This window comes from Cetorhinus maximus, unplaced genomic scaffold, assembly GCF_964194155.1.
Source record: "Cetorhinus maximus unplaced genomic scaffold, sCetMax3.hap1.1 HAP1_SCAFFOLD_2886, whole genome shotgun sequence".
NCBI classification, from domain to species: domain Eukaryota; kingdom Metazoa; phylum Chordata; class Chondrichthyes; order Lamniformes; family Cetorhinidae; genus Cetorhinus; species Cetorhinus maximus.
Window position 1 is genome coordinate 20,001 of NW_027598817.1, and position 16,293 is coordinate 36,293.

A 16,293-nucleotide genomic window follows, 5' to 3' on the forward strand; every position below is an offset into this window, starting at 1 on the left:
ATGGAGGGGATCTGGGGGAACGGGTGGGGAGGGGGAGGGGGAGGGCAGGGGCCTGGCCGGGCGACTCCCTCAGGGGCCTGAAGAGGTTGGCTGAGGCCGGACTGTGGCTCGGAGGGGTGGCCGAGGGCGAGTGAGGCCTGGGGCGGGGAGGCTGAGGGTGAGTGAGGCCTGGGCGGGGAGGCTGAGGGCGAGTGAGGGCCCGGGGAGGAGGCTGAGGGTGAGTGAGGCCTGGGCGGGGAGGCTGAGGGCGAGTGAGGCCTGGGTGGGAAGGCTGAGGGCGAGTGAGGCCTGGGCGGGGAGGCTGAGGGCGAATGAGGCCTGGGTGCGGGAGGCTGAGGGCGAGTGAGGCCTGGGCGGGGAGGCTGAGGGCGAGTGAGGCCTGGGCGGGGAGGCTGAGGGCGAGTGAGGCCTGGGCGGGGAGGCTGAGGGCGAGTGAGGCCTGGGCGGGGAGGCTGAGGGCGAGTGAGGCCTGGGCGGGGAGGCTGAGGGCGAGTGAGGCCTGGGCGGGGAGGCTGAGGGCGAGTGAGGCCTGGGCGGGGAGGCTGAGGGCGAGTGAGGCCTGGGCGGGGAGGCTGAGGAAGAGCGAGGCCTTGGTGAGCGGAGCAGCTGTCCAGACAGCCTGGGCCCTGTGTCGGAGTCGTCCTGCGATCGTCTTGGGCCTTCCTCCAGGGCCGCCTCCTCGGACAGCTCAGCAAGATCAGGCTCAGAGCAGCTCCTCCACAGGAAATTGTGGCGCTGTTTGCTGCCAGAGAGAGAGAGAGAGAGAGAGAGAGTGAGAGAGGCAGGGTAAGGAAGACAGAGTCGGAGACAGAGAGATGGAGACAGAGAGAGAGACTGAGAAAGACAGGAGAGAGGGAGAGAGAGAGAGAGAGGGAGACAGAGAGAGAGAAAGAGAGAGAGGGAGACAGAGAGAAAGAGACAGAGAGAGAGAGAGACAGAGAGAGGGAGAACGAGAGACAGAGAAAGACACAGAGAGAGAGAGGGAGACAGAGAAAGAGGGAGACAGAGAGCGAGACGGGAGAGAGAGAGAGACAGAGACAGAGAAGGAGAGAGGGAGACAGAGAGAGAGAGAGACAGAGAGAGACAGAGAGAGAGAGACAGAGAGAGTGAGACAGAGAGAGACAGAGAGAGAGAGAGACAGAGAAAGAGACAGAGGTACAGAGAGAGAGATACAGAGACAGAGAGAGAGACAGAGAGAGAGAGACAGAGAGAGAGAGATACAGAGAGAGAGAGAGTGACAGACAGAGACAGAGAGAGAGAGAGAGAGAGAGAGGCAGAGAGAGAGAGAGAGACAGAGAGAGAGAGAGAGAGAGACAGAGAGAGAGAGAGAGAGAGACAGAGAGAGATACAGAGAGAGAGAGACAGAGACAGAGAGAGAGAGAGAGAGGCAAGAGAGAGAGAGAGACAGAGAGACAGAGAGAGAGAGAGAGAGAGACAGAGAGAGAGAGAGAGAGAGGCAGAGAGAGAGAGAGAGAGACAGAGAGAGACAGAGAGAGAGAGAGAGAGAGACAGAGAGACAGACAGAGAGAGATACAGAGAGAGAGAGAGAGAGAGGCAGAGAGAGAGAGAGAGAGAGACAGAGAGAGAGAGAGAGAGACAGAGAGGCAGAGAGAGAGAGAGAGAGAGAGAGAGATACAGAGAGAGAGAGAGAGAGAGACAGAGAGAGATACAGAGAGGTTGATGTATTGTGCTCCCACCTGGCATTGAGAATTCCCTGATAAGTCCGGAGCTGGTTGAGGAAACCTGAATTCGGTTTCACGACCCTGCGCCGCTCCTTCACATAGGCATAGGCCTGCTCCAGATCCCAGTCGTACTCCTTCATAGCATAGGCCATCACCGTCGAAGCTGATCGGCTCACTCCCATCTTACAGTGTACCAGACACCGAGAACCACTGGAGCTACAGAGAGAGACAGAGGGAGAGAGAGAGAGAGAGAGAGAGAGAGAGACAGAGCGAGGCTTTAGTCAAACCAGCACTCAGCATCTAACCCACCGTCAGTACTGAGGGAGAGCCGCACTGTCGGAGGGTCAGTACTGAGGGAGCGCCGCACTGTCGGAGGGTCAGTACTGAGGGAGTGCCGCACTGTCGGAGGGTCAGTGCTGAGGGAGCGCCGCACTGTTGGAGGGTCAGTACTGAGGGAGTGCCGCACTGTTGGAGGGTCAGTGCTGAGGGAGCGCCGCACTGTCGGAGGGTCAGTACTGAGGGAGTGCCGCACTGTCGGAGGGTCAGTACTGAGGGAGCGCCGCACTGTCGGAGGGTCAGTACTGAGGGAGCGCCGCACTGTCGGAGGGTCAGTACTGAGGGAGCGCCGCACTGTCGGAGGGTCAGTACTGAGGGAGTGCCGCACTGTTGGAGGGTCAGTACTGAGGGAGTGCCGCACTGTCGGAGGGTCAGTATTGAGGGAGTGCCGCACTGTCGGAGGGTCAGTACTGAGGGAGCGCCGCACTGTCGGAGGGTCAGTACTGAGGGAGCGCCGCACTGTCGGAGGGTCAGTACTGAGGGAGTGCCGCACTGTCGGAGGGTCAGTACTGAGGGAGTGCCGCACAGTCGGATGGTGAGTACTGAGGGAGTGCCACACTGTCGGAGGGCCAGTACTGAGGGAGTGATGCACTGTCGGAGGGCCAGTACTGAGGGAGTGATGCACTGTCGGAGGGTCAGTACTGAGGGAGTGCTGCACTGTCGGAGGGTCAGTACTGAGGGAGTGCCGCACTGTCGGAGGGTCAGTACTGAGGGAGCGCCGCACTGTCGGAGGGTCAGTACTGAGGGAGTGCCGCACTGTCGGAGGGTCAGTACTGAGGGCGCGCCGCACTGTTGGAGGGTCAGTACTGAGGGAGTGCCGCACTGTCGGAGGGTCAGTCCTGAGGGAGTGCCGCACTGTCGGTGGGTCAGTACTGAGGGAGCGCCGCACTGTCGGAGGGTCAGTACTGAGGGAGCGCCGCACTGTCGGAGGGTCAGTACTGAGGGAGTGCCGCACTGTCGGAGGGTCAGTACTGAGGGAGTGCCGCACTGTCGGAGGGTCAGTACTGAGGGAGTGCCGCGCTGTTGGAGAGCAGCAGACACATGGGGAACACCCACCACCTGGAAGTTCCCCTCCGAGCCACTCACCATCCCGACTTGGGAATATATCGGCCGTTCCTTCACTGTCGCTGGGTCAAAATCCTGGAACTCCCTCCCTAACAGCGCGGTGGGTGTACCTACACCACACGGGGACTGCAGCGGCTCAAGAAGGCAGCTCACCGCTCACCACCTTCTCAAGGGGGCAATTAGGGATGGGGCAATAAATGCTGGGCCCGGCCAGCGAAGCCCACATCCTGGGAATGAAGAATGGAGACGAGGGGGATTTTCCTCTCTGGGAGGGTCGTGAGTCTGTGGAATTCTCTCCCCCCACCCCCCCCTAGAGAGCAGTGGGGGCCGGGTCAGTGAATATATTCAAGGCTGAGTTAGACAGGTTTCTGATTGACCGGGGGGAGGGGGGTCGAGGGTTATGGGGGGGAGAGGGTAGGGGGGGAAAGTAGCGTTCAGGCCACAAGAGATTTCGTCACCGGTGTCCCACGTGCTGAAACGTTGGGGGACCAGGAGGGTCCTGGCGAGCGGAATGTGCCGGCACCAGACAGACGGAGGGCAGCGAGCCATCGGCAGACGGCCGTCTGGGAAGGGGAGACGATGGCGCCCACAGTTGTCTGAGCGACATGGTGGGGTGGGGGGGGGAAAGAGTGGGGCCGATTGGATTGCTCTGCGTCCCGCCCAGGACGAGACCACCCCGGGCTCCCTCCCTCGCTCCGTCCCCCCTCGAGGGCCCTGAGCTCCCTCCCTCGCTCCGTCCCCCCTCGAGGCCTGGGCTCCCTCCCTCACTCCGGCTCCCTCCCTCGCTCCGTCCCCCCTCGAGGCCCCTGAGCTCCCTCCCTCGCTCCATCCCCCCTCGAGGCCCCTGAGCTCCCTCCCTCGCTCTGTCCCCCCTCGAGGGCCCTGACCTCCCTCCCTCGCTCCGTCCCCCCTCGAGGGCCCTGACCTCCCTCCCTCGCTCCGTCCCCCCTCGAGGGCCCTGAGCTCCCTCCCTCGCTCCGTCCCCCCTCGAGGCCCCTGAGCTCCCTCCCTCGCTCCATCCCCCCTCGAGGCCTGGGCTCCCTCCCTCACTCCGGCTCCCTCCCTCGCTCCGTCCCCCCTCGAGGCCCCTGAGCTCCCTCCCTCCCTCCGTCCCCCTACCTACCGAGCGGACAGGATGAAGCGGTATGATTGCTCCCACTGTGACAGGAGGTCGGTCACCTCCTCGTCGTAAACCCGAATGTTCAGGTACTCGAAGCGGGCGGGGAAGAAGTTGTCAATCTCGCGGGTAACATTCAGGATGTAGCCCACTCTGCAATCGGAGAGGGGAGACGGTCAGGGACCAGGTACCTGTATCGGCAACGCACACTCAACCGAGAGTCAGGTTTACCGGCGTGAAGCATCCGAGGCTAAACACGGACAGAGAGAGAGAGACGGCGAGAGAGAGAGAGAGAGAGAGAGACGAAGGGAGAGAGAGAGACGACGAGATAGAGAGAGACAGAGAGGGAGAGAGACGGGGGAGAGAGATAGAGACAGATGGAGAGAGAGAGAGACGGGGAGAGAAAAAGAGAGATGGGGAGAAAGACAGAGAGACAGGGAGAGGGAGAGAGACAGGGAGAGAGAGAGAGACAGCGAGATAAAGAGAGATATGGGGAGAGAGAGAGATGGACAGAGAGACAGCGAGAGAGACAGAGAGAGAGACAGAGAGAGAGAGGAACAGAGAGAGAGAGAGGAATAGAAACAGAGAGGGTCAGACAGAAAGAGAGACAGAGAGAGTAAGAGACAGGGAGAGAGAGAGAGGGAGAGAGAAATAGAGGCAGAGAGAAATAGGGAGAGGGACAGACAGACAGAAAGACAGAGAGATAGAAAGAGAGACAGAGAGAGACAGATAGAGAGTGAGAGAGAGACAGAAAGAGAGAGAGAAACGGAGACAGAGAGAGAGAGAGGCAGAGGGAAAGACAGAGAGAGTTAGAGACAGAGAGAGAGACAGAGAGGGAGACAGAGAGGGAGACAGAAAGGGAGACAGAGAGGGAGACAGAGAGGGAGACAGAGAGAGAGAGACAGAGAGAGGGAGACAGAGAGAGAGACAGAGAGAGAGACAGAGAGGGAGACAGAGAGGGAGACAGAGAGAGAAATAGACAGACAGAGAGGGGGAGAGAGGGTGTCATAGAGACAGACAGACAGAAAGAGAGAGGGAGAGAGAAAGAGAGAGGGTGAGAGACAAACAGAGACATAGAGAGAAAGGCAGAGAGAGAGGGACAGACAGAGAGAGAGACAGACAGAGAGGGAAGGAGAGGCAGAGAGAGGGACAGGGAGAGACAGACAGAAAGAGAGGGAGAGAGAAAGGGAGAGAGAGACGAGAGAGACAGAGAGAGAGACACGGACAAAGAGAGAGGGACAGGCAAACAGAGAGAGACAGAGACAGAGAGAGAGAGACACAGAGAGAGAGAGACACAGAGAGAGAAGGACAGATAGAGAGAGACAGAGATGGAGAGACAGACAGAGAGAAGGAGAGACAGAGAGGGAATGAGAGGGGCAGAGAGAGACAGAGAGGCATAGAGAGAGAGAGAGAGAGACAGACACAGAAAGAGATAGGGTGAGAGACAGACAGAGAGGAAGAGAGAGATAGAGACACAAACCCATACCCACAGGCAGGCACGCAGATAGAGAGAGACAGGCAGGCAGAGACAGACAGCTAGGCAGGCAGGCAGAGGCAGACGGGCAGGTAGGCAGACAGACATGGAGACAGACTGGTAGCTAGACAGGCAGACTGACACAGACAGTCAGGAAGCCAGACTAGTAGACACAGACTGGCAGACCGACATGCAGGCAGACAGATGGACAGGCAGACAGATGGACAGGCAGACAGAGATGCAGGCAGAGTTAGATAGGCAGACAGAGATGAATAGGCAGACATGCAGGCAGAGATGGACAGGCAGACAGATGGACAGGCAGACAGACAGGCACAGACAGGCAGGGGGTTAATAATTTACCCATTCTGTTCCAATTCTTCTAAGTTTGAGGCATTCCATTCTGAACCCTGAGAACATCAAATTGACAGTTCAAATACGTGACCAGAACGACAGGCTATCGAAAGAGAGACAGAGGGGGAGAGAGAGAGAGAGAGAGAGAGAGAGGGAGAGAGAGTTTGGAAGGCAGAGTAAACATAGACCTGTTAAGGCACAAGGGAATAATGCAAGGCTGAATTGCATCTATTTTAACACAAGGAGTCTTACAAGTGAGGCAGATGAATTGAGGGCATTGATTAACACATGGGAATATGATATTGTTGCTGTCAGAGAGACATGGTTGAGGAAAGGGCAGGACTGGCAGCTCAATATTCCAGGGTATAGAATCTTCAGATGTGACAGGGCTCGGGGGTGGGGGGTGTAAAAGAGGAAGGGGCATTGCACTATTGATCAGGGAGTCAATTACTGTAGTAAGGAGGGATGGTATCTTAGAAGGTTCCTCAAATGAGGCCATATGGGTAGAACTTAAAAACAAAAAGCGGGCAATCGCTTTGTGTTCACTGTGGAGAAGGATGATGTAGGTGTAGAAATCAGGGAGGGGGACTGTGATATACTTGAACTAATTAGCATTGAAAGGGAGGAGGTATTAGTGGTTTTAGGGGGCTTAAAAGAGGATAAGTCTCCAGGCCCAGGTGAGATGTATCCCAGGCTGCTGTGTGAGGCAAGGGGAGGAGATTGCAGGGACTCTGACACTAATTTTCCAATCCTCTCTGGCCACAGGAGAGGTGCCAGAGGACTGGAGGACAGCCAATGTGGTACCGTTATTCAAGGAGTGTAGTCGGGATAAACCGGTAAATTATAGGCCAGTTGAGTCTAACCTCGGTGGTAGGGAAACTATTGGAAAAAGGTCTGAGGGACAGGATTACTCTCCACTTGGAGAGGCAGGGATTAATCAGGGATAGTCAGCAATGGCTTTGTCAGGGGAGATCATGTCGAACAAATTTGATTGAGTTTTTTGAGGAGGTGATTAATTGGGTAGATGAGGGTAGTGCGGTGGATGTAGTCTACATGGACCTCAGTAAGGCTTTTGACAAGGTCCCACATGGGAGAATGGTCAAGAAGGTAAGAGCCCATGGGATCCAAGGCAATTTGGCAAATTGGATCCAAAATTGGCTTTGTGGCAGGAGGCAGAGGGTGATAGTCTAAGGTTGTTTTTGCGTTTGGAAACCTGTGACAAGTGGTGTAGCGCAGGGATCGGCGCTGGGACCCTTGCTGTTTGTAGTGTACATTAATGATTCGATCGTGAATATAGGAGGTAGGATCAGTAAGTTCGCAGATGACACGAAAGTTGGTGGGGTGGTAAATAGTGAGGAGGAAAGCCTTAGACTACAGGAGGATATAGACGGGCTGGTCAGATGGGCAGAGCAGTGGCAAATGGAATCCAGGTAAGGGTGACGTGATGCATTTTGGGAGGACTAACACAGCAAGGGAAAACACGGTGAATGGGAGGACCCTAGGAAGACAGAGAGAGAGAGAGACACACAGAGAGAGAAGGACAGATAGAGACAGAGAGGGAGAGAAAGACAGAGAGAGGGAATGACAGAGAGGGAATAAGAGGGGTGCACATGTCCATAGATGCCTGAAGATAGCAACAGGTAGGTAAGGTGGTTAAGAAGGCATGTGGGATACTTGCCTTTATTAGCCGAGGCATAGAATATCAGAGCAGGGAGGTTATGCTGGAACTGTATAAAACGCTGGTTAGGCCACAGCTGGAGTACTGTGCGCAGTCCTGGTCGCCACACTATAGGAAGGATGTGATGGCATTGGAGAGGGTGCAGAGGAGATTCACCAGGATGTTGCCTGGGCTGGAGAGTATCAGCTATGAGGAGAGACTGAATAGGCTGGGGTTGTTTTCCTTAGAGCAGGGAAGGCTGAGGGGGGTCCTGATAGAGGTGTACAATATTATGAGGGACACAGATAGGGTAGATAGGGAGAAATGTTTCCCCTTAGCGGAGGTGTCAATAACCCAAGGGGGCATAGATTTAAGGTAAGGGGCAGGAGGTTTAGAGGGGATTTGAGGAAATTTTCTTTCACCCAGAGGGTGGTGGGAATCTGGAACTCACTGCCTGAGGCGGGGTGGTAGAGGCAAAATCCCTCACAACATTTAAGCAGCGTTTACATGAGCACTTGAAATGCCACAGCAGACAGGGCTACAGGCTGGGAAATGGGATTAGAATAGATAGGTGCTTGATGGCCGGCACAGACTCGATGGGCCGAAGGGCCTGTTTCTGTGCTGTATAACTCTGTGACTCTGGAGAGAGAGAGAGACAGAGGCAGAGAGAGAGAGAGGAAGAGTGAGAGAGGCAAAGGGAGAGTGACTGAGGGAGAGGGAGAGAGAGACAGGCAGAGAGAGACAGAAAGAGAGACAAAGAGACAGACAGAGAAAGAGAGAGCACGACAGAGGAAGATAGAGAAAGAGAGGGTGACAGAGGGAGAGAGAGAGAGAGACAGAGGGAGGGAGAGATAGAGAGAGAGACAGAGGGGGAGAGAGAGGGACAGAGGGAGAGAGAGAGAGACAGAGGGAGAGAGAGGCAGAGAGAGAGAGAGACAGAGGGAGAGTGAGAGAGACAAAGGGAGAGAGAGAGATAGAGGGAGAGAGAGAGACAAGCGAGAGATAGAAAGTGACAGAGAGACAAAGAGAGACAATGAGACAGTGTGAGAGTGAGAGAAAGAGAGAAGCAGAGACAGACAGAGAGAGACAGAGAGACACTCACCAGGTAAAGATAATCAAATATTTTGCTTGGCTTGTCCATCTGTGCAAGAACCAGCAACATCTCATTGTCAATAAAACCTTTGTATTCCTTCAGGTCCTGCTTCATGTAAAGTTCCAGGGCTGTCCGGATCTGAGAGACAGCACGGAGAATTCATTCACCACATTATCCAAATCCTGACAGAGCAAACACATACAATCCCAATGGAGCCAAACCCCTTCCTGTTCACTCCCACTGTACACAATCCCAATGGAGCCAAACCCCTTCCCGTTCACTCCCACTACACAATCCCAATGGACCCAAACCCCTTCCCATTCACTCCCACTGTACACAATCCCAATGGACCCAAACCCCTTCCTGTTCACTCCCACTGTACACAATCCCATTGGACCCAAACCCCTTCCCATTCACTCCCACTGTCCACAATCCCAATGGACCCAAACCCCTTCCCGTTCACTCCCGCTGTACACAATCCCAATGGACCCAAACCCCTTCCCATTCATTCCCACTGTACACAATCCCGATGGACCCAAATCCCTTCACATTCACTCCCACCGTACACAATTCCAATGGACCCAAACCCCTTCCCATTCACTCCCATTGTCCACAATCCCAATGGAGCCAAACCCCTTCCCATTTACTCCCTCTGTACACAATCCCAATGTAACCAAACCTCTTCCCATTCACTCCCACTGTCCACAATCCCAATGGACCAAACCCCTTCCCATTCACTCCCACTGTCCACAATCTCAATGGACCAAACCCCTTCCCATTCACTCCCACTGTCCACAATCCCAATGGACCAAACTCTCTTCCCATTCACTCCCACTGTCCACAATCCCAATGAACACAAACCCCTTCCCATTCACTCCCACTGTCCACAATCCCAATGGACCCAAACCCCTTCCCATTCATTCCCACTGTACACAATCCCGATGGACCCAAATCCCTTCACATTCACTCCCACTGTCCACAATCCCAATGGACCCAAACCCCTTCCCATTCACCCCCATTGTCCACAATCCCAATGGACCAAACTCCCTTCCCATTTACTCCCACTGTCCACAATCCCAATGAACACAAACCCCTTCCCATTCATTCCCACTGTCCACAATCCCAATGGACCCAAACCCCTTCCCATTCATTCCCACTGTACACAATCCCGATGGACCCAAATCCCTTCACATTCACTCCCACTGTCCACAATCCCAATGGACCAAACTCCCTTCCCATTCACTCCCACTGTACACAATCCCAATGGACCCAAACCCCTTCCCATTCACTCCCACTGTCCACAATCCCAATGAACACAAACCCCCTCCCATTGACTCCCACTGTACACAATCCCAATGGACCCAAACCCCTTCCCATTCACTCCCACTGTCCACAATCCCAATGGACCAAACTCTCTTCCCATTTACTCCCACTGTCCACAATCCCATTGAAACAAACCCCTTCCCGTTCACTCCCACTGTCCACAATCCCAATGGACCCAAACCCCTTCCCATTCATTCCCACTGTACACAATCCAGATGGACCCAAATCCCTTCACATTCACTCCGACTGTCCACAATCCCAATGGACCCAATCCCCTTCACATTCACTCCCACTGTCCACAATCCCAATGTACCAAACTCCCTTCCCATTCACTCCCATTGTACACAATCCCAATGGACCCAAACCCCTTCCCATTCACTCCCGCTATACACAATCCCAATGGACCCAAACCTCTTAACGTTCACTCCCACTGTCCACAATCCCAATGGACCCAAACCCCTTCCCATTTACTCCCACTGTACACAATCCCAATGGACCCAAACCCCTTCCCGTTCACTCCCACTGTCCACAATCCCAATGGACCCAAACCCCTTCCCGTTCACTCCCACTGTCCACAATCCCAATGGACCCAAACCCCTTCCCATTTACTCCCACTGTACACAATCCCAATGGAGCCAAACCCCTTCCCATTCACTCCCACTGTCCACAATCCCAATGGACCCAAACCCCTTCCCATTCACTCCCACTTTCCACAATCCCAATGGACCCAAACCCCTTCCCATTCACTCCCACTTTCCACAATCCCAATGGACCCAAACCCCTTCCTGTTCACTCCCACTGTACACAACCCCAATGGACCCAAAGCTCTTCCCATTCACTCCCACTGTCCACAATCCCAATGGAGCCAAACCCCTTCCCATTCACTCCCACTGTCCACAATCCCAATGTACCAAACTCCCTTCCCATTCACTCCCATTGTACACAATCCCAATGGACCCAAACCCCTTCCCATTCACTCCCACTGTCCACAACCCCAATGGACCCAAAGCTCTTCCCATTCACTCCCACTGTACACAATCCCAATGGAGCCAAACCCCTTCCCATTCACTCCCACTGTACACAATCCCAATGGAGCCAAACCCCTTCCCATTCACTCCCACTGTCCACAACCCCAATGGACCCAAAGCTCTTCCCATTCACTCCCACTGTCCACAATCCCAATGGACCCAAACCCCTTCCCATTCACTCCCACTGTACACAATCCCAATGGAGCCAAACCCCTTCCCATTCACTCCCACTGTCCACAATCCCAATGGACCCAAACCCCTTCCCATTCACTCCCACTGTACACAATCCCAATGGAGCCAAACCCCTTCCCATTCACTCCCACTGTCCACAATCCCAATGGACCCAAACCCCTTCCCATTCACTCCCACTGTCCACAACCCCAATGGACCCAAAGCTCTTCCCTACCTCTTTCGATGTGGCTTTCTCCAAATCCATGTCAACCATGATGGTTCGAAGCCCAGAGCGAATCCGTCGCTCCGTCAGATCCCGCTCTGTGGGTCTGGGAAAAGGAACATTCACAATTTGAAGGTCGGAGAAGGTGAAAGAACAACTTCCCCGAGGGAGAGACTCCCTCTTTAAACAGGGTCCCCGAGGGAGACGCTCCCTCTTTAAACAGGGTCCCCGAGGGAGACGCTCCCTCTTTAAACAGGGTCCCCGAGGGAGACGCTCCCTCTTTAAATAGGGTCCCCGAGGGAGAGACTCCATCTTTAAACAGGTTCCCCGAGGGAGAGACTCCCTCTTTAAACAGGGTCCCCGAGGGAGAGACTCCCTCTTTAAACAGGGACCCTGAGGGAGAGACTCCCTCTTTAAACAGGGTCCCCGACGGAGAGACTCCCTCTTTAAACAGGGTCCCCGAGGGAGAGACTCCCTCTTTAAACAGGGTCCCCGACGGAGAGACTCCCTCTTTACAGATGGTCCCCGAGGGAGAGACTCCCTCTTTAAACAGGGTCCCCGACGGAGAGAATCCCTCTTTAAACAGGGTCCCCGAGGGAGAGACTCCCTCTTTAAACAGGGTCCCCGAGGGAGAGACTCCCTCTTTAAACAGGGTCCCCGAGGGAGAGACTCCCTCTTTAAACAGGGTCCCCGAGGCAGAGACTCCCTCTTTAAACAGGGTCCCCGAGGGAGAGACTCCCTCTTTAAACAGGGTCCCCGAGGGAGAGACTCCCTCTTTAAACAGGGTCCCCGAGGGAGAGACTCCCTCTATAAACAGGGTCCCCGACGGAGAGACTCCCTCTTTAAACAGGGTCCCCGAGGGAGAGACTCCCTCTTTAAACAGGTTCCCCGACGGAGAGACTCCCTCTTTAAACAGGGTCCCTGACGGAGAGACTCCCTCTTTAAACAGGGTCCCCGAGGAAGAGACTCCCTCTTTAAACAGGGTCCCCGAGGGAGAGACTCCCTCTTTAAACAGGGTCCCTGACAGAGAGACTCCCTCTTTAAACAGGGTCCCTGACGGAGAGACTCCCTCTTTAAACAGGGTCCCCGAGGGAGAGACTCCCTCCTTAAACAGGGTCCCTGACAGAGAGACTCCCTCTTTAAACAGGGTCCCTGACGGAGAGACTCCCTCTTTAAACAGGGTCCCTGACAGAGAGACTCCCTCTTTAAACAGGGTCCCTGACGGAGAGACTCCCTCTTTAAACAGGGTTCCCGGGGGAGAGACTCCCTCTTTACACAGGGTCCCTGACGGAGAGACTCCCTCTTTAAACAGGGTCCCTGATGGAGACATGAACGCTCTTTCTCTCTCTCTCTCTCTCTCCTGACCTCACCTATCCGGAATAAACGTACGTGCTGGGAATTCCTGGTGACTCCGGCCGGACAGACAGTAGATCAGCCATAGCGTTCCACTCGTTGATGCAGTTTTGACTGGATGTGATCCGGTCAGTGTAGAAGTTTGCCCAGAGAATCCCACTGCCCCCAGGGTAGTGATTAAACTGAGAGGCCTCCTCACACGCTTTGTGCAAAGCTTGAAGCACTGTCCTGGTGAGGAGAGAGAACAAAGCAGAGTCACCCAGATAAAACCTCACCAATTACACTCGCTGGACTGAGGGAGCGCCGCACTGTCGGAGGGTCAGTGCTGAGGGAGTGCCGCACTGTCGGACGGTCAGTACTGAGGGAGTGCTGCACTGTCGGAGGGTCAGTACTGAGGGAGTGCCGCACTGTCGGTGGGTCAGTACTGAGGGAGTGCCGCACTGTCGGAGGGTCAGTACTGAGGGAGTGCCGCACTGTCGGAGGGTCCGTACTGAGGGAGAGCCGCACTGTCGGAGGGTCAGTACTGAGGGAGTGCCGCACTGTCGGAGGGTCAGTACTGAGGGAGCGCCGCACTGTCGGAGGGTCAGTACTGAGGGAGTGCCGCACTGTCGGTGGGTCAGTACTGAGGGAGTGCCGCACTGTCGGAGGGTCAGTACTGAGGGAGTGCCGCACTGTCGGAGGGTCCGTACTGAGGGAGAGCCGCACTGTCGGAGGGTCAGTACTGAGGGAGTGCCGCACTGTCGGAGGGTCAGTACTGAGGGAGCGCCGCACTGTCGGAGGGTCAGTACTGACGGAGCGCCGCACTGTCGGAGGGTCAGTACTGAGGGAGTGCCGCACTGTCGGAGGGTCAGTACTGAGGGAGCGCCGCACTGTCGGAGGGTCAGTACTGAGGGAGTGCCGCACTGTCAGAGGGTCAGTACTGAGGGAGTGCCGCACTGTCGGAGGGTCAGTACTGAGGGAGTGCCGCACTGTCGGAGGGTCAGTGTATTTAAAGGATCCAACGGCAACTATTGGATGAATGCTACTGGGTGGGATTTCTCCCCAGGATCCTGCGGTCGATATTAATGCTGTAAACATCAGCAAAAATGGTTCTCAGTGGACCACAGAATTAATAAACTGTGACAGCACAGGGGGACGCCATTCATCCCATTGTGTATGTGCTGGCCCTCTGTGAGATCAACTCAAAGTCCCACTGCCACCCCACCTTCTCCCCATAAACCCGCACATTCTTCCTTTTCAGATAATGATCCAGTTTCCTTCCCAAAAACTCGATTGACCCTGTCTCCCCCACACTCTCAGACAGTGCATTCCAGATCCTAACCACTCGATTGACCCTGTCTCCCCCACACTCTCAGACAGTGCGTTCCAGACCCTAACCACTCGATTGACCCTGTCTCCCCTACACTCTCAGAGAGTGCGTTCCAGATCCTAACCACTCGATTGACCCTGTCTCCCCCACACTCTCAGACAGTGCGTTCCAGATCCTAACCACTCGCTGTGTGAAAAAGTTTCTCCTCATGTCGCCGTTGCTTCTTTCACCAATCGCCTGAAATCTGTGTCCCTCTGGTTCTGGATCCTTCCGCCAATGGGAACAGTCTCTCCCTGTCGACTCTGTCCAGTCCCCTCATGATTTTGAACACCTCGATCCAATCTCCTCTCAACCTTCTCTTCTCCAAGGAGAACAGTCCCGGCTTCTCCAATCTCTCCACGTCACTGAAGTTCCTCATCCCTGGAACCATTCTCGTCAATCTTTACCGCACTTTCTCTCTAAAGCCTTCACATCCTTCCTAAAGCGCGGAGCCCGGTACTGGACACCACGTTCCAGCTCAGACTGAACTCTTTGTGGGATCATGCTGTGCAGAAGCCGCCAGCTGTGTTTGCCACGTGACAAAGAGCCACCACAAAGAAGCATTTTCTGGCTGGCTTGCCAAGTCCTGAGCTGGCGAAAGGTGACGGAGAAGTGAGTGACCCTAATTCCTCCCTCTCTCTCTCTCCCTTTCTCGTTCTCCCTATCTCTCAGCCATCCCCCACGTCCCAGGGTACAACGCTTTCGACAGCGACTCACCACATCACCTGGACGCTGACTGGCTTAAAGATGCAGGTCCGGCTGGCACTGGTCACACTGAATCCCCTGTGAACAGAGAGGCAGAGGGTCAGGGATACTGAGGAAGCAACCCACTCGCCTGGAATGAGTGCAGCTCCCACAACACTCTATCTAACCCCGTGCTGTACCTGTCCTGGGAGTGTTTGATGGGGACAGTGTAGAGAGAGATTTACTCTGTATCTAACCCCGTGCTGTACCTGTCCTGGGAGTGTTTGATGGGGACGGTGTAGAGGGAGATTTACTCTGTATCTAACCCCGTGCTGTACCTGTCCTGGGAGTGTTTGATGGGGACAGTGTAGAGGGAGATTTACTCTGTATCTAACCCCGTGCTGTACCTGTCCTGGGAGTGTTTGATGGGGACGGTGTTGAGGGAGCTTTACTCTGTATCTAACCCCGTGCTGTACCTGTCCTGGGAGTGTATGATGGGGACAGTGTAGAGGGAGATTTACTCTGTATCTAACCCCGTGCTGTACCTGTCCTGGGAGTGTTTGATGGGGACAGTGTAGAGGGAGATTTACTCTGTATCTAACCCCGTGCTGTACCTGTCCTGGGAGTGTTTGATGGGGACAGTGTAGAGGGAGCTTTACTCTGTATCTAACCCCGTGCTGTACCTGTCCTGGGAGTGTTTGATGGGGACAGTGTAGAGGGAACTTTACTCTGTATCTAACCCCATGCTGTACCTGTCCTGGGAGTGTTTGATGGGGACAGTGTAGAGGGAACTTTACTCTGTATCTAACCCCGTGCTGTACCTGTCCTGGGAGTGTTTGATGGGGACGGTGCGGAGAGAGATTTACTCTGTATCTAACCCCGTGCTGTACCTGTCCTGGGAGTGTTTGATGGGGACGGTGTGGCACTGGTCACACTGAATCCCCTGTGAACAGAGAGGCAGAGGGTCAGGGATAAAGAGGCGGCACTGAGGAAGCAACCCACTTGCCTGTAATGAGTGCAGCTCCCACAACACTCAAGAAGCTCGAAAACCGTCCAGGACAAAGCAGCCCCGCTTGATCGACACCCCATCCACAAACAATCACTCCCTCCACCACTGACGCACAGTAGCAGCAGTGTGTGTACCATCTACAAGATGCACTGCAGCAACTCACCAAGGCTCCTTCGACAGCACCTTCCAAACCCACGACCACTACCATCTAGAAGGACAAGGGCAGCAGACACATGGGGAACACCCACCGCCTGGAAGATCCCCTCCAAGTCACTCACCATCCTGACTTGGAAAGATATCGGCCGTTCCTTCACTGTCACTGGGTCAAAATCCTGGAACACCCTCCCTAACAGCGCTGTGGGTGTACCTACACCACACG

At 55.0% G+C, this 16,293-nt stretch overlaps 1 protein-coding gene across 1 annotated transcript; it reads right to left on the reverse strand.

Moving 5' to 3' along the window:
* Nucleotides 1-69: 69 nt before the first annotated feature.
* Nucleotides 70-15,004, reverse strand: LOC144677685 (protein phosphatase Slingshot homolog 1-like; the record flags this gene model as incomplete). Its single annotated transcript, XM_078537721.1, has 8 exons — nucleotides 70-742; nucleotides 1,698-1,898; nucleotides 4,207-4,353; nucleotides 6,035-6,081; nucleotides 8,785-8,913; nucleotides 11,533-11,626; nucleotides 12,910-13,101; nucleotides 14,939-15,004. Coding segments are annotated over 8 exons (1,549 nt in total), but the record flags the coding sequence as incomplete, so codon positions are not given.
* Between the last annotated feature and the right edge of the window lie 1,289 nt (nucleotides 15,005-16,293).